The sequence below is a fragment of the Macrobrachium rosenbergii genome, chromosome 12 (assembly GCF_040412425.1).
Source record: "Macrobrachium rosenbergii isolate ZJJX-2024 chromosome 12, ASM4041242v1, whole genome shotgun sequence".
NCBI lineage: Eukaryota > Metazoa > Arthropoda > Malacostraca > Decapoda > Palaemonidae > Macrobrachium > Macrobrachium rosenbergii.
The window spans coordinates 84,362,031-84,387,755 of record NC_089752.1 but is presented as its reverse complement, the minus strand read 5'-3'; the positions used below and the strand labels follow the sequence as shown (position 1 = coordinate 84,387,755).

The 25,725-nt window shown below is 39.6% G+C and overlaps 1 protein-coding gene across 1 annotated transcript in view; it reads left to right on the top strand.

The window, feature by feature from the left end:
- LOC136843747 (probable ATP-dependent RNA helicase vasa-like) overlaps positions 1-25,725 on the top strand; it is a 711,228-nt gene that overhangs the window by 595,425 nt on the left and 90,078 nt on the right. The window contains exon 14 of the mRNA XM_067112404.1: positions 19,824-19,996. Coding sequence (XP_066968505.1) covers positions 19,824-19,996 — 173 coding nt within the window. The remainder of the gene's footprint in view (positions 1-19,823; positions 19,997-25,725) is intronic.

Genomic DNA, 25,725 nt, shown 5'->3' with positions numbered 1-25,725 from the left:
ATAAGTATCAACCTCATGTCTTTTCCTGTACTAAATTTAATCCATAGTTTGTCCAAACCAGTTTTCTCTATGCTAGATACTGCTATGATGACAACGTCAGTGTGTGTGCTACATACGATTGCACTTGAGATATCTTCATGCTTTGCAGCATATGCAGCATGTAAAAGGACTCTAGTATCTGCCTCTTTACAAGTGCAGCCTTGTAGGTCAGTAGTGTCTTGTTCAGCTTTGCTACAAAGTGCAGCATCCCCTTTAGTGACAATTATGTATGATGTATCATGTGCTTGAAATGAAATGATTGTGTCTGCCAAATATGCAGATAGTTCAGTTTTGTTGTGGTCATTCCTGAGGAAGCTGGCAACCCAATATGGGTCTGTCATTGTACAAACTCAAATAGAAGACGTAGTAAAATAGAAGAGTTCATGGATTCCAATGACATGTGCTGTATAATGATGACGAAATTAGCACGTTTTTCAAAAGCACATGGAACATTTTCCTCAGTAGACTTAACTTTATGTATAACAAGCATAGTTGACAGATTGGACTGGAATACAGTTGATGACTTGCACACCAGTGATCATTTCCCAATATTAATTTCCTTATTGCAAAGTAATCCTGCAAAACATGTCCCTCACTATAACATTTATAAAGCAGATTGGGAACAATATGAAATGCACACTAGAAATATCCCACAATTTGAATATTTAAAAGACCATAATGAAACTAATAAATTTCTTGATTTCATTAAAAATGCTGCTGATAAAGCAATACCAAAGTCAAAACCCCATCCAACAAAACACAAAGTTCCCTGGTGGTCTGATGAGTTAACAGAATTAATAGATATAAAATACTCAATAGGGAGATGATTAGATAACTTGAATAGAAAGTTCAATAAAATGAATAAAAAATTGCCGATATTAGAAAGAACTTTACAAAAAATGACTGTATTATTACTAGAAATTGATACATTAAAACCTGTATACAACAAAATATCTGCAAAATTTAAAAAAGGGATTTTGACAAAGGAAAAATCTATTTCTGAGGGAGGACCTGTGTCACCCGGTGAAATGTCCCTTGAGCACACATTTCTAGGTATAAATATTGCTAAATATACCAGAGAAAGAAACCCAACGGGAATGCTGAGGTTACTACCCTCAGAGCGATCACCCATTATGTAACAGGTGTCGGTATAGAGTAGGGTGAGTGAGTATGTCCACTACCACAGGACCTAACTCTGTAGAATGTCCCGATGTCATAACCCCCGGTACGAGAAGAGCCGTTCCAACGGCAACTCACCCAGCCTGTACCTGACGACCTGAGCGCCACCTACCCTCATTCCAGGTTAGCACCCACACAACTAGCTTGGTATGCCTACTAGGGGAAATTGAATAACCTGGGAGGGTCACCCAGTTACACAGGTCCTCCTCGGAAATAGATTTTTCCTTTGTCAAAATCCCTTTTCTGAGCTTCGGACCTGTGTCAGCCGGTGAAATTGTATCAGAGAATCATACCAAGCAAGGTGAAAGATTATAAGTGACAAATAAAAGGTAGAGATAAATAAAGGCACCATTACTTAAGCCTAATTTAATTATCTCAGCAGCAGAGAAATATAACTTAAACATTAAACTTAAGACTAAGAATCTTTGTGGAAAAAAAAAAGGTTCTGAACAGATAGTATCAAAACTTAAGGTAACCTTAAAACATAGACAATTAACAGTACTTAAACTTAAGACTAATACAAAGAAAATTTACAAATCCACTTAAACCTAACACCGCAAAACAGGTACCATTATATATACATAAACTAGGGCCAGGATGTGAAGCATGCGTGGCCCAGGAGAAGATGGCAGGGAAAGCAAATGAGGCAGGCAGGCAGGAGGGGAATGGGGGAAAGACTAATTAGGAGGGAGGGATAATACTCCCTGCAGCCACTGTAGGGAACTTCAGAGCTTCCAGTGATTTAAGATAGTGGCGCTTAAACACTGATGGAGATTTCCAACCCGTATACTTTTTTAGATCAAAATTCATATTGTAGAAATAGTTTGTGGAGGTTGCCACTGCCCGGATATCATGTACCTGTTTTCTGATAGCTTTTAAGGAAAGTGTCCCACCTTTTTCCCTGATAAAAAGAGGACCAGACAAAACCTGAGAAGTTCTCCTTAAGTAAGCCCTCAGGGTAGTGACTGGGCACAAGGATGGATCCTGTGGAAGAGGAACAACCTTCCAAGGAGACCGCCTAGCCTGGGGGTCTTCATTCTTTGCTAGGAAACTTTGGTCTGGGGAAAGAAGAACTTCTCCTGATGGGAGGAAATCTACATGATTAACACCTCTAGAGAGAGCGGACAGTTCCGATATCCTAGCACCTGAAGCTAAGCTAATTAGGAACAACGTCTTCCTTAACAGACTCAAATATGAACAGTTATCATTATCAGTTTCTGATGCTAGTTTCAAAACATCGTTAAGAAACCGTGTGAGGATGGGTCGCTGGTCTCAGACGAGCACATGCCTTTGGGATTGATGAAAAGTATGAGTCTGTTAGGTCAATGTTGAAACCATGCAAAAACACTTTCTTCAAGGTTGACTTAGCTGTGGTAATTGTAGCTGCAGCTAGACCTTTTTCAAACAATGACCTAAAGAAAGAGATTGCCAAATTTGCGGTCATAACCTGAGCTTCAGAATGTTTAAGGAAAGATGCCAGTTTTTTAACCCTTAAACGCCTATTGGACGTATCATACGTCGACTAAAATTGTCTGTTGGGTGCCGAGTGGATGTACCGTATGTCGACTACAAAAAATTTCAACCTTCGGTCAACTTTGACTCGACCGAAATGGTCGAAAAACGCAATTAAAAGCTAAAACTCTTACATTCTAGTAATATTCAATCATGTACCTTCGTTTTGCAACAAATTGGAAGTCTCTAGCACAATATTTCGATTTATGGTGAATTTTTGAAAAAAACTTTTTTCTTACGCACGGGCGGTAACTCAGCCGAAAATTTCATAAATTCTTTCGTCATTTTGTCGTAATTTTTGCACTGTTCTATATTAGCCGTTACATAAAGTTTTATATATGAAAATATGCGCAATTTCATGTACAATACAGCAAAATACAACCCATGGTTGTAGCTTTTATCAGTTTGGAAATATTTTCATATAAACCACGATAACTGCCAAAATTTCAACCTTCGGTCAACTTTGACTCGACCGAAATGGTAAAAAAACGCAATTTTAAGCTAAAAATCTTACGATCTAGTAATATTCAATCATTTACCTTCATTTTGCAACCAATTGGAAGTCTCTAGCACAATATTTCGATTTATGGTGAATTTCTGAAAAAACTTTTTCCTTACGTCCGCGCCAGAAATTCTTTCGTCACGTTGTCGTAATGTTTGCACTGTTTTATATTAGTCGTTACATAAAGTTTTATATATGGAAATGTGTGCAATTTCATGTACAATACAACAGAAAATAACTCATGGTTGTAGCTTTTATCAGTTTTGAAATATTTTCATATAAATCACGATAACTGTCAAAATTTCAAGCTTCGGTCAACTTTAACTCGACCGAAATGGTAAAAAAACGCAATTATAAGCTAAAACTCTTACATTCTAGTAATATTCAATCATGTACCTTCATTTTGCAACAAACTGGAAGTCTCTAGCACAATATTTCGATTTATGGTGAATTTCTGAAAAAAAAAATTTTTTTCCTTACGTTTGAGCGCGGTAACTCGGCCGAACATCTCAGAAATTCTTTCGTCATGTTGTCGTAATGTTTGCATCGTTTTACATTAGTCGTTACATAAACTTTTATATATGAAAATGTGCGCAACTTCATGTAGAATACAACAGGAAATAGCTCATGGTTGTAGCTTTTATCAGTTTTGAAATATTTTCACATAAATCACGATAACTGCCAAAATTTCAAGCTTTGGTCAACTTTAACTCGACCGAAATGGTAAAAAAACGCAATTGTAAGCTAAAACTCTTACATTCTAGCAATATTCAATCGTTTAACTTCATTTTGCAATAAATAGGAAGTCTCTAGCACAATATTTCGATTTATGGTGAATTTTTTAAAAAAACATTTTCCTTACGTCTGCGCTGTAACTCGGCCGAACATCTCAGAAATTCTTTCGTCTCGTTGTCGTAATATTTGCACCGCTTTATATTAGTCGTTACATAAAGTTTTATATATGAAAATGTGCGCAATTTCATGTACAATACAACAAAAAATAACTCATGGTTGTAGCTTTTATCAGTTTTGAAATATTTACATATAAATCTTGATAAATAGAAAAAATTCAACTTTTGGTCAACTTTAACTCGACCGAAATGGTTGAAAACTGCAATTGTAAGCTAAAACACTTACAGTCTAGTAATATTCAATCAATTATCTTCATTTTGCAACAAACGGGAAGTCTCTAGCACAATATTTCGATTTATGGTGAATTTTTGAAAAAATTTTTTTATGTCCGCACGTTACGAATTCATGCATCATTGTGATAACATTTTCTCCGTGTTGCTTTGATCGTTTTACAATTTTTTATATACCAAAATCATCGCAATTTAGTGTACAATACAACTAAAAAAAATTAACTCATTAGCTTTAACCGTTTTGCTTACAGCGCGATTTGTATACAATTATATAAGAGTTTTTTTTTCGCTGTCATATATTCCAATATTTATATATGATGATATTTTTTTCATTTCTGATGGTTGCATACTAAACTTCATGCAATGACAAAAAAAATGAGCCAAAAATGAACTCTTAATCTTAAAAACTAAGCGTGCTGTGATTTTTGAAAAAACTTTTTCCGATTCGGCTAACTCACGAACGCCGCCGGCATACGGGAGACGTTTTTGTAAATAGGGCTTCGGCGTTAAAGGGTTAACTGCTGAATCGTACTGCCTGAGAGTAGATTCTCTTTTATCTGATTCCAAGAACAGAGTGTTAACTGGGTCTTATGTCCGCCCCTCTCTGAGCGGCGAATTTCATAAAGTCCACAAAGCCAGGGCATTCAGAATTCTTGAGGAAGCTGACACAGTCCGGGGTTGTACTACTTGTGTCAGTTTGGGTCTGGGTAACAGATGACACTTGAATTTCAGCTCCAGCAGAAGAGGGTACCAGCTGCTCTTCGGCCAATTGGGAGCTACCAGAGCCACCTGCCCCTTGAAAGACCTGAGTTTGTGCAGCACTTTCAGCAGCAGGTTTACCGGAGGGAACAGGTACATCCTCTGCCACTTGTTCCAGTCTAATGTCATTGCATCTGTGGCATGAGCTTGAGGGTCCAGGTTGGGGGCCACATAAGAAGGAAGTTTGTGGATGTTCTCCGTGGCAAACAAGTCTACCTGGAGACCTGGAACCTGAGGGCAAATCCAATCGAACGAGGCTCTGTCCAGAGACCACTCCGACTCCAGCGGAGTTGACCTGGACAGAGAGTCCGCAATGACATTCTGGACCCCTGCAAGATGAGTGGCTGATAGGTGCCACTTGTGCTTTTCCGCCAGAGAGAAGATGGCTATCAACACTTGATTGATACGACTCGACTTGGAGCTTCCCCTGTTTATACAGTGTACCACCACTGCACTGTCCAAAACTAGCCTGATAGGGATCTGTTTAGAAGGGTGAAGCCTTTTCAGAGTCAGAAACACTGCCATTGCTTCCAGGATGTTGATATGGAACTGGCAGAACATTGTGGACCATGTTCCTTGTACTTTTTTGTCTTGAGAATATCCTCCCCAGCCGCTTAATGAAGCGTCTGTGTGAATTACTAGTGATGGAGGAGGAAATTGAAGGGGCACCGATTTTGACAGGCCCTTGACTGTTGACCACGGCCGGAGTCTTTTTCTCAAAACTGGAGGGACCAGAGACACCTTGTCCCTGAGTTTGATATTGGCTCGTCTCCGCCACATTCTGTTTATGTCTTTCTGTTTTGCCTTCAGCAGCAGATCTGTGACAGATGCGAACTGAAGAGAGCCCAGGATCCTCTTCTGAGTCCTGCGAGAAGTTTTCCTGCACTTGAGGAACTGCCTGGTAGCCTTGGCTATCTCTCTCCTTTTGGCTGGCGGAAGAGACAGTCTGTGTGAGTCTAGGTCCCACTGGATACCTAGCCACTGAAACCGAGTTCCGGTGTTAGCCGGGATTTCTCCCTGTTTATCTGAAAGCCTAGGGACTCCAGAAACTCGATCACTATGGCTGTAGCTCTCCGGCATTCCCCGACGGTGGATGCCCAGATTATCCAGTCATCTAGGTATGTGGCTAGCATGATCCCCCGGGACCGTAACTGCTGTACTACTGTCTCTGCCAGCTTGGTGAATATTCAGGGCGCTATGTTGAGCCCGAATGGCATGACTCTGAATGCATAAGCTTGCCTTCCCAGCCTGAATCCTAGGTAAGGAGAGAAGTTTCTCGCAATCGGGACGTGATAGTATGCGTCTGAAAGATCTATAGACGTGGTGACGGCTCCACGAGGAAGTAGAGTCCGTACCTGAGAGATTGTAAGCATGCGAAATTTGTCGCATTCTATGTAAAGGTTGAGACGAGACAGATCCAAGATTACTCTTTGTTGAGCGGAGCCTTTTTTGGGGACGCTGAACAGTCTGCCTTGGAATTTCAGGTGCCTCACTTTCTTTATGGCCCATTTTTGGAGTAGTTCCTTCGCGAAGTCCCGCAGTGCTTGTGAAGGGGGTTGATGGAACCTGACCCGAGGTGGTGGGTCCTTGACCCAACTCCAACCCAGTCCCTTGGAGACTATACTGTGGGCCCATGGGCTGGAGGTCCACTGATTCCGAAACAGGTAAAGCCTCCTGCCTACCTGAATCTTTTCATTGGGAAGGGGAAGGTTTACTTCCTCTGCCCCGGCCACCTCTTCCCCGGGAGAGGGACCGCAATGCAGCCTTGCCTCTGAAGGCAGCCCTTGCTCGGCTTCCCCTTGCATTTTTATTGAAGCCACGAAAGGAACCATGGCTTTCATAGGATGGATTGTATGCCGGAGACGTCACAAAGGTGGGGGAGGCAAGGGAATGCTGTGCCGGCTGCACCAGCACAAACTGTTGGGGTTGGGCCTTTGAGGTGGAAGGCTGACCGACCGGTGAGACTGGTACAGCCTGGACTACGGTTGGGGTTTGTGGCCTCCTAAACTTCTTATACCTTTTCCCTGACCTGCCATGGGAACCGGAGGACTGAGATTTTATGTTTGGCGGGAATACCCCACCGGGAGCGGAGGCTCTGGTTGGCCCTGGTTGCTTCCGCCGTCCTCGGGGAATAAATTAGCCCCCCAAAACGAGCTTTTCATCAGTTTATTAGGCTCGTGCCTAATAGTGGCGTCCGCAAAAATATGTTTGCGACAGTTCGTCCTTGCCACTGTAAAGTCAAACAGGTCTGCTTGGAATCCCGCCAGCAGAGATTTAGTTAAGACCTGGAAAAGGGTTCATCTGTATACAGCACAGATGTCGCCTCTGCCATACGCAAGGAGTTCATTGCACGGCTCAGCCGACACCTAGCGTCGAACTCCGGCTTCAGGAGGGCCTCCGGAATTTTGGGAAGCTGCTCACTGAAGAGAGTGGACGCACAGTCTGGGTCCAGCTTGCCCGCCGTGAAGGTGGACGGAACTTCGTTCCAGAATTCGGAGTCACCGGGGAGGACCAAAGAGGTGGGATCGGTCTCCCGGAGCTGCGGCATCGACTTACCCTCCATGCATGCCTGAAGAGTTGCCTGAGCCACTTTCGACATGCTAGGAGTTGCTATCCTATCCCCCAAAGAAAACATCGTAAAATTTCCTTTGAAGGGGGTCAGCTTTGTGTTTTCTGCTTCCCACACCGCAAGGGTGCGAAGCAGAGCCGATTGAGCCTGATCCCTAGGAAAGATGACTGTCTCCTTAGGGACCTTATCTGTTCTCACCCAAGCTTCCTCTGTCAATCTAGCGAAGCCTGGGTAGGGGGGAAGTAGACCTGGAGGAAAGAACTCCAACTTCTGAAGTCTGCGCGTCCCTAGGCCCTCAATGGTTAAAGTATCCTCATGCTGGGGAGTGTGAAGAGCTAAGCGCCAAGGGTTCCCCTTATCGAAAGGAGGAAGGGCGGAGGCATCCGGAATGGTGAAGGACGGAGCTGCCTTGCCAGAGCTCACGAGCCCGGAGATCTTGGTCTCCTGGCTCTGCAGCTTTTCCAATACCGTCTTCCACCTCTCGTCCATCTGCTTGTTGATTGTATCAAGCAGCATGCTTGCCAATTCCTGGAAATTGGAAGCAGGTTGACGAGGGGGGCTGGCTTTGGCTGCCCTTGCTCTCGACCCCTTTACAGAGGGAGTGTCACTAGCAACAGAAGCCGCAGGGCTAGAAGCCCGTGACTTCCCCGGGGGAAAGGGAGTTGCCTTGCGGGAGGAAGAGGACTTATATCCCTTACCTTTCAGTGACTTTTTTACCTTGGGGATGGTCGATGTTGACCTATCCCCAAGGTAGGAGGACTTCTGGAAACCCTGGAAAGAAGATACAGAGGATGAAGGGGAATTAAAAAGGGAGTCCGCTCCCCCTGCCTCACTTACCTCCCTACCTACCTCCTGGTCCGGTTCCACATTCATGGGCTCCAGGTCCAAGTTAATGGCCACCACTTCTGCTGACACTTCCGCTGCTATGACATCCTGGGAGGGCTGCGTCGCTTCCCGGATATGTTCAATCAAAGGGGCTGCCACTTCTGCTGGGACAGCCGCAGTGAACCGCGCGCCGGGGAAGAGGAGGCTACAGATGACCTCCGAGAGAACATATGGCCTCCCCGACGGGACGTTCCTCCCAAAGCCAGCCACCCAACTCCTAAGGGTGGCCAAGGAAGCGTTGCAAGAAGCTTGATTAGCCTGAAAATAACAAGGACTAAGTAACTGCACACCAAGGACTTAAAATATATATAAGGGATATAACAAAAACCTTATAAACTATCAAATAAGTCAAGGAACCAGGTAAACTAAAGGCCATAACTTTAGGCTTACCGACTTGTCCTGGAACTGTTCAAACAAGGCGTAGCACACGTCACATCCATCCGGGTGCCAAACGATCAAGTCTCCCACCCTGACTGCGCAGCCGGAGTGGGAGCGGCAGACAACATGGCCGCAGGGCTGGTGCAGCACTGCGGTGCACCTGGACTCCTGGCAGCGTACCATCTGTATGGATAAACTGTATATGAGTATGCTTAACTGAAGGCACGCCGGAGTAAATCCGGCGGAGATAGGGGCCTTATGCTCGAGCAGATAACAGGTCATGCAATTAGCAGATTAGTCCTACCGGAGTAGTCCGGTGAAGCAAACAAACATTATTTATGGCAAATAAGTTAAGGAACGCCGGAGTTAAACCGACGGAAATAATATCTACTTTAACCTAAAATCATGCAACATGACAGAGTAAGTTAAGTGACGCCGGATATAATCCGACGTGAATGATATATATATCTTAACCTAAAGTCATGCGCACTTAGAATTAAATATAATTGCCATAGGTGCCGGAGACCGGCAGAAAATTCGCTGGTTAAATACATGGAATAGCAGTTTTTTAAATGCTGGACATGTCATTCCAGTACTGAGACCCGGGAAACCCCGCTACCCCCGCCACTGGTTGCTATGTAGGGGCGGAGTGGTTCACTATTAGAGCAGTTCTCGTGTGTCCATAGTAAAGCCAACCTACTAAAACCAAAGACCACCAGAGTGGAAAAGGCTAGCGGCAACGGGGGTACCGACGGAGTCAGCTAGGGTTGTGAAGGCCCTGAAAGTGTCCGGAGTTCCGCGAACCAATGAGGAAGCGAACAAACGAAACACTAGCGAGGTGTGTGACGCTAAAACGGATACCAGGAGGGTGGATAACCTCCAATTGGAGACCCGTCTAGGTCCACCCGCCCAGAGAGTGACGGCCCCGAGAGGACGACGCTCCACACACGGGGAGGGATAACACATCACCTGCTATACAGGGGAAAGGTGGGGGAGTAACGACATGGCTGTGTCACAATACTAAGGCCGACTGAGTGGGGGAAACCACCAAACACTGGCCTCAACCCCCTTACTAGGTGTTGAGATGTACCGAGCTTCCCACCAAAGGGGGAAGAAGACACTTGCCAGAAGTTACGAAAAGAGGTTAGGCTAAGCACATTGGATTACTGCAACCAAACTCTCATCTTTTCCCTGAAGACGAAGCCCATAAAGGGAAAAAGAGGGAGAGAGTGGAGGAAGGGGAGGTAGGGGGGGACTGTGAAGGGGAGAGAATTTTTGTTCAGAAGGCCAACCGAAGACCGACATGTAGGGCACAGGGCTATGCATTGCGAATCACTTTTCTCCCTTCATTAGAGGGGGAGAAGGATTAACAGAGAATCCAAGCATACCCAAAACATACGGAACAGCGGATGGAACAACGAACGTGGCGCTCCCTTCACCGGCCCACACCTCCTTCCACGACTCAAGCTACAAAGTCGGGAGAGAAGGGAGCAGAGTCAATGAGCAAAGCTAACCTACGTAGCCTAACCCATCGATTAAGGCGAGAGGGTCAGGCTAGAACCACAAAACACAAAAATATACTGGTAAAATGTAACCAACAACAATACATCAATACATAAACAAGTCAAAATTATAAAATAATAAACGCTTGTGCTAGGGGTATGTTCTACCCGAGCGAAGCGAACAGGAAGTGGGCAACCAAAATGGCCGCTCCTGACGCTAAGCTAAAGTAATATTAATCCATAAATATCCATGTCATCCATTGTATCACAATTCAGAAAAACCGACTGTAAGACAGCACCGGCCTGGGGAACAAAATCTACTGGAGTGAAAGCCAAAAAATTCTTTATGAAGGGGTTAAAAGCATAAAACTGTGGGAGGGCGCTACCTAAAGAATTGATACTAACACCAGTATTAATACCAGCACACTGGCCCGCTCAATGTAGATAAAATTCCCCAAAATGAACTTCCTGAAGGGGTAACGTCAATTGTAAGACAAAACATTAATGTAAATGACCCAGCGAAACCTCTACTGAACTGGTCTGTAGAGGCGTACCGCTAGGTCATCATGGCGGGGCCGGGCGAACGCAGAGGAACGCCCGGTATTTGACCCAATAATTATTAAATTAAGGGCCAAATACAGCCTCGATACAACTAAAACCCCGCTAGGGGAGGAGTACTTAACTTAGTGGCGGTGATTTCAGTGACAGAAGACATGATATTCCAAATTAACTGTGAAAAACAGAGAGCACAAGCAAGGTGTGTTACCAGAAATGCGTGCTAAAAAGGAATGAGTGTAGGTGGCGCTCAGGTCGTCAGGTACAGGCCGGGTGAGTTGCCGTTGGAATGGCTCTTCTCGTACCGGGGGTTATGACATCGGGACATTCTACAGAGTTAGGTCCTGTGGTAGTGGACATATTCACTCACCCTACTCTATACCGACACCTGTTACATAATGGGTGATCGCTCTGAGGGTAGTAACCTCAGCATTCCCGTTGGCTTTCTTTCTCTGGTATATTAGCAATATTTATACCTAGAAATGTGTGCTCAAGGGACATTTCACCGGCTGACACAGGTCCGAAGCTCAGAAAAGAAGTAATTCAAGGAAGAATCATTTCATGGAGGAAATACATATCAGATCTCTCTAGTAATACTCCCATACAAAAAATATGGGAAAAATTCAGGAAAATAAATGGTACCCATGTCAAACCACCTAGACATGCCATATTAAAAGATGGGAAAAGAACACTTGATCCAAAAGAAATAAGTAATATAATGGGAGAAAATTTAGCAAATGTAAGTAGTGATAAGAATTTAGATGAACACTTCCTCACAAAAAAAAATCAAATAGAATTAATAACAATAAATTTTGAAACAATAGAAGATATATAATATAACAGAAAATTTAGTATGTCAGAGATGGAATATGCTCTCTCGAACAGCAATTAGCAATAAATCTGCTCCTGGAGGTGACAATATTTGTTTTGAGATGATCTGCCACTTAGCACCTTTGGCAAAGTCATACTTATTAGAGTTTTATAATCATTTATGGCTTCAAAATTTATTTCCAGATGAATGGCGTAAAGCTGTAATAATTCCTGTCTCCAAACCTGGAAAGGATCCCAGTAATGTAAATAATTACAGACCAATTTCTTTTAACAAGCTGCTTATGCAGGTTGTTAGAGAAGATGGAAATGCTCGACTAACATGGCACATTCGAGAAAATAAAATTTTTACTTCCACTCAGTTTGGGTCACAGTGTAACAGATCTACATTAGATTCTTAGAAGACCATATACTGTACGTAGAGATTTTGAATGAAAACAAATTACTGTAGCTGTCTTTTTTTGACACTGAAAAAGCATACGATACTACATGGAGGAATGCTATATTAAAAACTTTACAAAACAACAACATCCGTGGACATTTACCTAGGTTTATACAGAACTTTTTGACAAATCACAATTTTCAGGTGAGAACTGATGATGATCCGTCTAGAACATTTCCACTTGAAAATGGTGTTCCATAGTGGCACACTTTACTTTAGCAATTAATGATGTCAGTAAAAATCTACCTATTGGCATTAAAAGTAAACTGTGTATTGATGATTTTGCCATATATTCTGCATCTCGAATAAAACATGCAGAACGAATCATTAATAAAAGCATAGTAAAAACAGATGAATGGGCCTCATCTGTAGGCTTTAAATTTTCCATAGATAAAACTCAAGCAATCATAGTTTATAAAAATAAAAAGTGGAAAAAGGTGAGGAAATAGATTTAAAAATCAGAAAGCGTAATATACCAATTGCCCAAACAGCAAAATTTTTAGGGTTAGTATTTGATACCCACTTGAACTGGAGAGCCCACATTACATATGTAAAATCTAAAAGTAAAAGAGCATTAAATCTAATTAGAAAACTATCAAACACGACTTGGGGAGCCGATAGACATACCCTCACTGTACTGTATAAAGCAACAGTTCTGTCCATCATTGATTATGGAAGCGAAGCATATGGCTCAGCATATGGTGCAGCTCTGAAAATGTTAGACCCCGTTCACAATGAAGGCCTTAGAATATGCTCAGGAGCCTTTAGAATCATCACCAAAGTCATCGTTACAAGTTGAATGTGGTGAACTGCCTTTGTCTCTCCATAGAGAGTTAGTAACAATGAAAAGTGCTTTAAGAATTCAAACTAGTGATTCTCCAGCCAAAAAATTATTTGAATTAAGAGATGTATTTGTAGAGAACCATCCACCATCTTTCCCAATTAGAGCTAGAAGATTGTTTGAGTCGCTGAATATAAATATACAAGTGCCTTTAGTAGTAAAATCACCTCCTCCCTGGAGAATGAATAAAATGAGAATTTGCGCACACCTCAAGTATTTATCAAAAAGTAACTCGTATACATCAGAACACCATAGACAACATGTGGTAGAACATATAAGCCAAAAAGATCCACATTACGCAAGACATACAGATGGATCTAAATCAGAACATGGAGTGGGATATGCTGCAGTATCTCAAGACCAAGAACTTATTAGTTCTCTCTTCCTAATAATGCTTCCATATTTACAGCAGAATTGTATGGAATTGCATCAGCTATAAAAATAATTAAAGAATCTTCATTTAATAATTTAGTGGTTTTTAGTGACTCGAGAAGTGCTATAGAAGCTATTCAAAGTTACAAATCCAAAAATAATATAGTACAAGAAATTAAATTATATCTCCATAACTTACATAATAATGGAAAAAATGTAGAAATATGTTGGATCCCTGCCCATGTAGGAATCAAAGGAAATGAAGATGCAGACAAAGCAGCCAAAGAAGCAACTCACATGATAAGATCAAATGTAAATATCCCTGTTACTGATTATGTAACACGCATAAAAATGGGTATCATAAATAAATGGCAATATATATGGGATGAAGAACCTGAAAGTAATAAATTGAAAGAAATAAAACCTAATGTTAAAAAATGGAGTTCATCATATCAGAGAGAGAGAGACACGCACAAGTAATTTTAACATGACTCAGAATAGATCGTATTCATCTGAAACATGGACACTTAATGGGCAACCCACATGGCCCGGCTCCCAAGTGCTCAGAGTGCAGGGTAATAATAATGGTCAGACATGTGTTATGTGAGTGTCCAAAGTATGACCAACAGCCAATGTCAACTTTTGGAAATGGATCAATGAAAGAAATTTTGTCAGAATCTTTTACATTTTCAGTCGTTCCAATTGTGATGTTCTTGAAGAACTGTAATTTAATTAATAAAACATGAAAAGTAAATCATAAAAGCACGAAAACCCTTTCAACGTGTTGAATTTAAAAAAAGGGCATAATTTTAAAATGTTGCTTAATTATATTCTGAATTTTAATATATCTTTTTAGTATGTATGTAAGGAAGTCTGAGTAAATGTATTTATTGTATGTATGTGTTTCAGCATGAGAAGATGTGCCTAAATGCAGTTATTAATTTCATTTCAATTCATTCATCATTGTACCGACTGATGTATTGGGTCCTAGTGCTTGGCCTCAGGCCTGGACCTAGTGTTATTATCTAATCCTTCGGGCCAGCCCTATGAGAGCTGCAAGTCATCTCAGTGGTCTGGTTAAACTACTTTAATAATAATAATAATCCACACAAACAGTCCATGTCTCTCCATCACCAAACTTAAGTTAAGGACTTATACCTGCTCACAGCGAGGTCCCCCAGGCAGATACAGGCACAAGGCTACAGCAAGATGAGGGAGCAGCGTTGCAACTGGATATCACTGCGAAGGAAAAGCGAATATTTGCAGAATGTAGGTGCAAACTTGCTGTAATCCTAAATATTGTATCAACACAAAGGCCAGAACTAGACTGCTCAACTAGGGCACAGGGAATTCTGAATACACCTTGGATTGCCCCAAGGAAACCAAAAACAGGACTCTGAGAAAAAACAGGCCAAGGATCAGAACTGGAAAGGAAACTCAAAATAATGTGGAGGAAGAAAACTTAAACCCTGATGGTGATACTAAAATAACAAAATAAGGTAAATTGAATGAAAAAAAAAAAAAAGTTCTAACACTTGCCAAGATTTTAGGGGATGATTTTCATGAAAGTAGCCTGTTTAGTTTTATAAATGCCATTGCTATTTTAAATAAGATTTACTTTTTACTATAATCGGTTAAGTTTAATATGTTTTACGAATATCTATTGGTTTATTTTATCAGATTTAAATAAGTTTTTAATGCTTCTATTTTAAGGTAATAATTTTTTGTGTGTATGTATATGTGTATGAATGTATTTATTTGTTTGGGTATACGTATATGTGCATTATATATCCCATTTTAGTGGCGTCAGTAACCATTAGCAGTTGTGACGCCAGATAATCTTTAATAAGTCAAGTCAAGTTTTTATATCTGGCGAAAGTCCTCCGTTCTGCAATGACTGTATTGTGCCCTTGACTGTGAGACATTTACTGGTCAAATCAGACGATACATTTGTACAAAATGGCAGCAGAGATGGACTTCCCCCATTTTATCCACAAATAGGAAATACAGAAACATTAGAAAATATCGATTTTTGGAGTTCGGGTTTTAATCGTAACAGAAGATTTGAGATCATCCTAACACGGCTTAGGATTGGCCATGCCAGCTTCACTCATAGCTATATTTTAAAGGGAACCAGTGCCCCAGTTTGTGCTCACTGTGGTGGTCAGCTATCCGTTGAGCAAATGCTGGTGCACTGTCCTAAATTTAATCGCCTTCAGGCAAAGTACTTACTAACTGGGAAGACTTTTAGAAATTTTAAATGATGATGTTGAGGTAGATAACCTTAAGAGTTATCTGAAAGAATCTGGTTATTTTAATGAGATATGATTTCAGTATGATTAGTAAAAAAGATTCTAGTCATATTTATTCTTATACTAAGTATATATTTTGAATATAGAAGTTTAATATATACTTATTTTTTGTTGGTTCTATCTTATATCATTCTTCATTTTTTACTTAAATATTTTAATACTGAATTTTATTAGTATATCATCATTCACTTATTCATTATCAATCATATCATTAATTTATATATTTCACCTTTATTACGACGCTGAATAATCCTGATGGGTTCCGGCACTTGGTCAATCAATGTCCCAGTCTTGGGAATCTGAGATATAGGCTCCTGCCCTGGGACATGACACAGAAGGATACTTTATCTTAGCTACAATTATTCTCAGTGAGAATTGTAATATAAAGCAGTCATGTAGGCAGGCCTCCTCAACAAAATTTAGATCATATACATGTAGTATGTATATGTATGGATTGTATATTTGAATAGAAATTAGATACATATATATTTTTAGATATTTTGTATATGAAACTCCTTTTAAACTTATTTATTCTTAGTTTCCTATCTAATTTTATTATGGCGTTAATTAATAGACATAAATCAGTCAATCTTTATCCAAAAGAAATAAGTTATTTAATAGGAACAGTGTTAAAAATTTGATGACCACTCTTGCACAAAAAAAAATATTAGTAACAAGTTTTGAAACAATAAAAGATATATATTATAATAGAAAATTTAATATGGAAGAGTTGGAGTATGCTCTCTTGTGCAGCAAGAAATCTGCTCTGGAGGTGACAAAATTTGTTTTGAGATGATCTTCCATTTAGCACCTTTGGCAGAGTCATACCTGTTATATAGTTTTATAATTATGTCTTCAAAATTTATTTAATGATGAATGGTGAAATGCTATTATAATTCGTATCCCCAAACCTGGAAAGGCTCCAGTAATGAAATTAATTAGAGGCCAATTTCTTTAAGTTGTTTATGCAAATTACTAGAGAAAATGGTAAATGCTCAACTAAAATGGCACATTCAAGAAAATAGAATTTTAACTGCCACTCAGTTCAGCTGACAATGTAGTAGATCGACATTAAGTTCTCAGTCTTACTTAGAGGATCACATTCGTAGAGGATTTGTAAGAAAACAAATCACTGTAGCTGCCTTTTTTCATAATTAAAAAGGTTAAAAAGGCATACGATACTACTGTACTTGGAGGTATGCAATATTAAAAACAGATATACTGTAAATAGCATCCGTGGACATTTACATAAATTTATCCAAAACTTCCTGACAGATCACACTTTTCAGGTGAGAATTGATGATGTTTTGTCAAAAACTTTTTGCTTGAAAGTGGTGTTCCACAAGGAAGCGTCCTTAGTGGCACACTTTATTTTAGCAATAAATATCAGTAATAATCTACCAATTGGAATTAAAAGTAACCTCTGTATGGATGATTTTACCTTATACAGTATTATTCAGCATCTCATAAAACATTCAGAGTGAATCAGTAATAAAACTGTAATAAAAATAAATGAATGGGCCTCATCTGTTGGATTTAAATTATCCATACATAAGACTCAAGCAGTCATGTTTTATAAAAATAAAATGTAGAGAAAAGGTGAAGAAATAGATTTAAAAATAAAAAATCATACTACAGTGAACCCCAATGTATTCGTTTATGGGATGCGTCCACACCCCAGCGAATGGGTCCAATCCATGAAGGCTTAAAACCCTCTAAAAACACTTAGAACTGCCCATTTTGATAGCTTAAACACAGAAAAACCCTGTAAAAATGCTTATACCTGAATATTTTAATAGTTTTATCACAAAAAGTGCATTTATTCATGAAAATTATATGAAAATACAGTAATTAGTGAATATTTCTCTGAAAAATACCGCGAATCGGCGAATTTTCCGCGAATGATGGCTAGATATGTTCCGCAGAGAAACCCGTGAATGCGTGAGTCCGCGAACGTTGACAACGCGAATACGGGGGTTGCACTATATACTGATTGGAAAAACTGCAAAATTTTAGGATTAGTGTTTGATACTCACTTAATTGGAAAGCCCACATAACATACATGAAGTCAAAATGTAAAAGAGCATTAAATCTCATTAAAAAAACTATCGAATACCACTTGGGGAGCCGATAGACACCATTACTGTACTGTCTATCATTGATTATGGAAGCGAAATATATGGCACAGCATCAGGTGCACTGGTGAAAGCATTGGATCCAATTCACAACGAAGGCCATAGAATATGTTCGGGAGCCTTTAGATCATCACCTACCTCATATTGACAATTTGAATGTGGTGAACTGCCACTCTTTCTCCTCTCCATAGAGAATTGATAACAATGACAAATCCCCTAAGAATTCAGATAAGTGATTTGCCAACAATTATTTGAATTCAGAGATGTATTTATAAACAATCATCCACTTAAATACTATTACTACCACCTCTCCTTGTTAGAGCTAGAAGAGTGTTTGAGTCACTGAATATAAGTATGCAGTTACCTTCAGTAGTAAAATTACCTCTTCCTTGGACGATGAATAAAATAAGAATATGAACACTTGAAATATTTATCAATAAGTTACTCATAAACCCCAGAACACCATAGACAACATACAGTAGAACATATAATCCCAAAAGGTCCACATTATGCAATATACATCGATGGATCTCAATCGTAATATGGAGTGGGATATGCTGCAGTATCCCAAGATGAAACATATCAGTTCTCTCTACCTGATAATGCCTCAGTATTTACAGTAGTTGTGTGCAATAGCATCAGCCATAAAAATAATTAAAGAAAATTCATGAAATAGTTTTGTGGTTTATAGCAACTCAAGAAGAACTATAGAAGCCATTTAGAGTTACAGACCAAAAATAATATTGTACAACAAATTAAATTATTACTCCATAAGGTGTACAGTATAATAATGGGAAAAATATAGAAATATGTTTGATCCCTGTCCATGTAGGGATTAATGGAAATGAAGAGGCTGATAAAGCAGCCAAAGAAGCAGCTGATATGACAAGTCAAATGTAAATATCCCTGTTAATGATTATGTAACACTTAAAAATAGGTATTATAAATAAATGGCTAAATATATGGAATAAAGACCCAGAAAATTATAAATTACAAATAAAACCAGGTATTAGAAAATGGAGTTCATACCAAAGGGAGAGAGAAACGCAAGTAATTTTGACAAACTCGTCTGACACATGGACACTTAATGAGCAGCCCACATAACCCTGCTCCTGAATGCGCAGAATGCAAAGTGATAATAACAATTAACTGTGTGTTATGTAAATGTCCAAAATATAACCAACAACAGTTATCAACTTGGAAATAGATCAATTGCTGAAATTTTGTCAGTCTCCAATATTTTCAATTGTTCCAATTTTAATATCATTAGGAGCTGTAATTTAATTGTTAAAATATAAAAATAATTTATGGAAATATAAAAGCCCAATGTCCATTTAATGAATAAAGAAATACAAATTTTAAAAGTCTTAACTTATTCTGATTTTTATCATTGCTTGGTTTTTTATTGTGCAGATGGAAACATGAGTAAATGTATTTAATGTGTGCATGTGTTCCTTGTGTAGAAGCATGTGCCATTTTGCATATTTATTTTTTAAATTTCAGGTTCATTTATCATGAGGTCCCAGTGCTTGGCCTATGGCCTAGACCTGGGACTCCATTTCACTTTAATCCTTCCGGCCAGCCCTATGAGAACTGTTAATCAGCTCAGTGGTCTGGTTAAACTATATAATAATAATAATAACTTATTAATAGTAATAATGTTTCTCTTTAAATGTATTTTTGATTGTGTAGAAGTTTTTATTTTTTTATAGATTTAATGCTCTATAATCAGTCACTGGTAAGTAGTCACATTGCCTAAAATTTACAATTATTCATTCATAGACTTGCTCCAAATTCTGTGCATCATGTTCATATCTGGAAATTTTGAAAGTATTGTTGATAGTATCTTGAAGCTCTCATTTTTTTTTCAGATATTCCAGGCATAGGATGTGTGATAAACTTTGATTTACCCAAGGAAGTTGATGAATACGTCCATCGCATTGGTCGCACTGGTCGTGTTGGGAATTGTGGTCGTGCCATCAGCTTTTTTGATAGAGGAGAGGATTCTCATTTATCAAAAGATTTGGTGAAGATATTGTCAGAGGTAATTAATTTTACAAACAGATTTGTTGTATTCGTTGAATTTTATATAGAGTTTACCATATTAAATAATAGGTTTTGTGTGAAAACTTTCACTTATATTGCAAGCAGCTTGTGTTATTTTTAATTGGTATAGGATCCAAAATTGTTTATGTGTGATTTTATCTTTGTTATGTAGGGTGATAAGTTCCATGAGTATATTAGTAAGTCTTTCTTTTTCCCCCCTCGATGTGGGACCATCTTGATGTGGTGAGGGGGCTCTTGAACCCCAGGAATTTGTTCTTGGGTTTTGAGTCTAGGAGTCTCATATATTAATATACAGTAATACCTCGAACTTGCGAAATTCAGGAGTTGCACAAAAGATTCATCAGACACACGAATTTTTTATTGGAACCTAACTAATGGTCATACACGAGTTTTTCAGACACGCGAACATTTCCGTTACACTGAGAAACCCAGCAAAAGTGTTTGTTTGATTTTTTATGTAATTTATAAGTTTTCAAGCTTTTATGGTAAATTAAATAACATTAAATATTATTAAAAGTAACAACTTCTCTCTGATCTCTCTCTCTTCTCTCTCTCTCTCTCTCTCTCTCTCTCTCTCTCTCTCTCTCTCTCTCTCTCTCTCTTTAGTGAGATGAATTTTTATGTTCTTTTAGTAAGATGAATTTTTATGGTACATGTAAACAGGTATGTTTATTTGTATGATAAACTTTTAAGTAATAATATGTACTAATTTTCAAATAATAATAATAATAATAATAATAATAATAATAATAATAATAATAATAAAACTGTAATACAAAATTTGTATTATCTTGAACAAACAAATTTTTCCCTCATCTTTTGTAAGAAGGTGGAAGGCAAAAGCTGTCAGACATGTCATTTAACATGACAAGAATGAGAGTGTTGCTAATCAATGGTCAAATTTTTCTTGTAATTCTCTCTCTCTCTCTCTCTCTCTCTCTCTCTCTCTCTCTCTCTCTCTCTCTCTCTCTCTCTCTCTCTCTCTCTTTGTAATACTGTAATTCATAAATAAATTGGTCTTGACTTTCAAGTCACCAATAATATACTTCTCATTTCAAGTCCTCTCTCTCAATCTCTCTCTCTCTCTCTCTCTCTCAATCTCTCTCTTGTGTTATTCTCTCCGTCTCCGTAATAACTGATAAATAATTTCATTCTCTTATGTAAGGACAACCCTTGAACCAGGGATTCTTTAACCGTTCGTGTTGTTTCTCTCTCTCTCTCTCTCTCTCTCTCTCTCTCTCTCTCTCTCTCTCTCTCTCTCTCTCTCTCTCTCTCTCTCTCTCTCTTGTGTTATTCTCTCAGTCTCTGTAATAACTGATAAATAATTTCACTCTCTTAAGTAATGACAACCTTTGAACCAGGCGATTCTTTACCGTTCGTGTTGGCTCTCTCTCTCTCTCTCTCTCTCTCTCTCTCTCTCTCTCTCTCTCTCTCTCTCTCTCTCTCTCTCTCTCTCTCTAATAGTTAGCGCTCACACATTTTTACATTCTCTGTATATCTTTACCTGTACAGTAGATAGTTTAAATTGATCTAATTTGACCTGTATCGTCTCAATAAAAATTTAAATGCACTAGTGTTGCAAATACGTTCTAAAACATAGAGACATAATAACTAAGAGTTGTATTAGTCAAAATATAAAACATTCTTTGTTCATGAAAAAATGCATTTCAGAACAAAGAGAAAGAGACGTAGAATAAAAAGTTGCTTAAAAGAGGTTGAGATGATTCTAAAAATAGATTGGTTGGAAGGGAGAGAGAGAAAATTCTCTTACAACTCTCAATTTTTATGTAAACCATTTATTTCTCTTTTTTCAAGGGCAATGTATTAAGTTAACTTTTAAATGAAATTACTGTAACTTTAATTCCATTTAAAAGTTAATAATTTGGGAGCATGATTAGGGTCATATTTAGTGTTTAAACTTTAGAAATAAGCATTTATTAGCATTTTTAGAGACCATGCCAAACTTACGCGAAAATTCCCCCTGCGCGAGGGGTTCTAGAACCTAACCTCATGTAAGTTCGAAGTATGACTGTATATTTTCTTAGACTAATTTTGTGGAATTTTCCACTTTTTGTAAAATTTATAGGACCTGATAAACAGGAAAAGATCTCATAGCTGGGATTGGGTTTATATCCGAAGCTAATAATGGGAACTGTGTTAGTACCATCAACTGCCCTATAACGTTTGGACCTGAATGAAATCAGATTGATAGCTCAAGGGCGGAAGTATTCTTGAAGGCTGGACCGCGGATTCCACGGGGGTCTGTCTCAAGGGATAGGACTCTCGGCAATCTATCCAGTTTGCCCATAACATGATTAAGGTGGGGATGATTGTATTCTTGTGATACTCTCAGTCCTAGCATGCAGGTTTGGCTTACACTTTGACCACTCTAATCATGTTGTGCCATCCCCTCCCCCTCGATTTGGGACCACCTTGACGTGGTGAGGGGCCTCTTGAACCTTAGGAATCTGTTCCTTGGTTTAAGTCCCAGAGTCCCATATACCATTCTGTATTCCTTTGAATTAAATTTTGTGGAATTTTCCACTTTTTGCTAAAATTTATTGGACCTGATAAATAGGAAAAGAGATCATAACTGGGGTTGGGTTTATATCTGAAGCTAAATAGTGGGAACTGTGGTAGGATCATCAACTACCTGATAATGTTCAGACCTGAGAGATGTCAGATCGATATCTCAAGGGCAGAACTATTCTGCGGGGCTGGGCCATGTATTCCAGGGGGGTCTGGCTCTGGGGATAGGACTCTTGGCATTCCATCCGGTTTGCCCATAATACAATTAGAGTGGGGATGATTGTATTCTTGTAATACTCTCGGACCTAGCAAGCAGGTTTGGCTTACATTTGGGCCACTCTAATCGTATTGTGCCATCCCCTGTGGGGTAGGGTAGGGAGCGGACATTTGGGAGTCGGCTCTCACTTGTGCAATTAGTGGAAGAATAAACCCCATGAAAAGCTAATGATGTATTTTAAAGTTTTCAGGTTTATTAATTTTTTTTCTCTATTCGAGCTTTATGAATAGTAACAATAAAGAGTCAAGTACCCTGGCCCTCTGATGATACTGTTTTGGCACAGATGACGACCTCTGCACCTACCTTGGAGATTGAAAATTCTCCAAATGTTGATGACCCATGCGAGGAAAAGGATATCCCTGTAAAAAAAAGGACCTGGGATTGTCACAATGGAACCATTCTAATTTGAGCCAGATGTTTCTGTGCCTGTGTCCCTATCAAAAAAAAGGAACAAAAAATAGTTCAAACTTTTCAACCATGGGCCCTTTGGAGCCTAAAAGAATAAACAAAAGAAAATATAGACCTGACTAAACCTTGGTTCACTTTGATTCCCTTTTTGGAGATTCAAACTGGTCAAGTTCTTTGAATTTACAAGCAGACCAAGAAATATATCCTTATTAAAATTCGAAAATTGCTTGTTGAACCGATGCCCATCACAAGAGATGAGCATAAGACAAATTAAAAAAAAAGGGAATGGTTGGTTGAATCAACAACCAGAATCCAATCAGAAAATTATCAAAATATTAAAAACATAGAGAACATAAATATAAGCGTTACAAGGCATGATACCATGAACAGTGTACAAGGCACAGTGATATTACCAAATCTAGAAGAAGAAGTACAAAACAAATCAATGTTTCTAGATTCATTACGGAAAAGATACAGCAATGTTGAAGAATGCGAATTATATTAGGTCCCAAGCAGGAAAGACAAAAATAAATCTATCAGAATAGCAAAAATAAAGTTCAGTGGCCAAACCTTGTCCTTGAAAATTAAAATACTTGGATTAAACAGGGAACTAAGACCTATGTTTCCAAACCCATCAAATGCAAGAACTGTTGCAAATATGGCCATACAGTCATTAAATGCAGAAATTTTTCCAGATGTGCATATTGCAGTTCGCAAGAACATAAAACTCGCTGGGACTGTGGCCAACCAAAATGCATAAATTGTGGCCTAGAACATCATGCCCAATCTAAAATGTGCATTCTATATTTACAATACCAAGCTTAAAGTATTGCAAGAACGAACTGGAATGTCGATTAGGGAAGCAAAGTTAGAGCTCAAAGTGAGAGGATTGAATGACCCAGCTAAGAAATTTAGGTATGCAGATACTTCAAAATCAAACAAAACCCAAACTAAAGTGAATGACAATAAAAATAAGGACATATCAATAAAAAACATGCATGATCTAAAGAACTCTTCTATGGAGATTTCAGACAACAGTGACATTATCACAGTTGTCAATAGATTTCCTCCTTATCAGAAATAGATATGAATATTGACATAGAGAAAGACGAAGAAGAATTAAAATCACAAGAATGTGCAAAACGGATAATACGACTTGGAAGACGCAACTAGATAAGACCCTACCTAATTCCACCAAACAAAGCTGTAAAAAGAGAAATAACCCACCAATCTCACCAAAAGCTAAATTCTCCCTCGAGTTGGGACCACCTTCATGTGGTGAGGGGGCTCTTGAACCCCAGGAATCTGTTCCTGGGTTTAAGTCCAAGAGTCCCATATGGCATTATATATTTGTTTAGATTAACCCTTAAACGCTTAATGGACGTACCATACGTCGACTAAAATTGTCTGTCAAATGTCAAGTGGACGTAGCATACGTCGACTGAAAATGGTTTTTTAAATATTCGCGGAAAAATAATTATAGGCCTAGTTTGCGGAAGGTTTCAAATCACGCGCCTTGAGGGGTGCTGGGAGTTTACGGATCAAGCTGTTGTTTTGTTTCTAAGCGTCACCCAGACGCGGATGCGCGAATTCCCCCCTCCTCGCACCAGATAGCATCAGCGTCGGACCTTGCGGGAGCGATTTTTTGACGCAAACGTGTTTTGCAGAACTTTGGCGAGTGTTTGCGTATTCGTGCTGCAACAGGACGTTTGCAGAGATGTCACAAAGCCGTCAGGACCGTGAAAGGCGCATACTGCCTGTCGGTAGTGAGCGTGTGAGACGAGTTTTAGACTGGGATGCTGGAGAAGGACCCAGCAGCCAAAGTGACCCAGCTTCTCAGCGCCGTGTTGTTCGCCCACGTGTGACCGAATCCGATCCAGGACCACATCCCGTGCCTTTTACGACCCCTAGGAAGCATCGGGGTGTCCTGAGGGGCATCTGAAAACATTTGGGAGGCCTCCAACAAAAGGACATAGATGAATACTTGTCGGAGCTCGATCGAGAGCAGGTGGGAAGTCCTGATTTCGGTGGCAGCTGGTCATCCAGCGATGAGGACATCATGCCTGATGTCAGTGATGACGAGTAATTGCCCCAATGTCCGTAAATCATTATAGCCAGAGGGGGAAAGTGAATTAGAGTTTAGTGGTTTTAGTGCATATGAGGAGAATCTGAGTTGGAGGAGGAGGATGCCTCGATTGTGGCTGGTGGGGACAAGACCGAAAGTGATGGCGAAAGTGAAGGACACAGCCCAGCTGGGAGTGTGGGGAGTGCGAAGACGTGCCCAAGCATGTATTCGCGGCGTCTTGGCGCAGACCCGTGAAGGTCGCAAAAACTGCGGCAGCTCGGGTGAAAGCCGTTCGTCCGAAAGTGATGAGGGGTGGTTGGAGGACCCCACCCCACCTAACATGCACCCATTCACGGCAGTACCTGGACTGACTGTCCCTGTGCCTCTCACTACACTGGGGTTCATTCAGCTCTTCCTGACGCAGGAA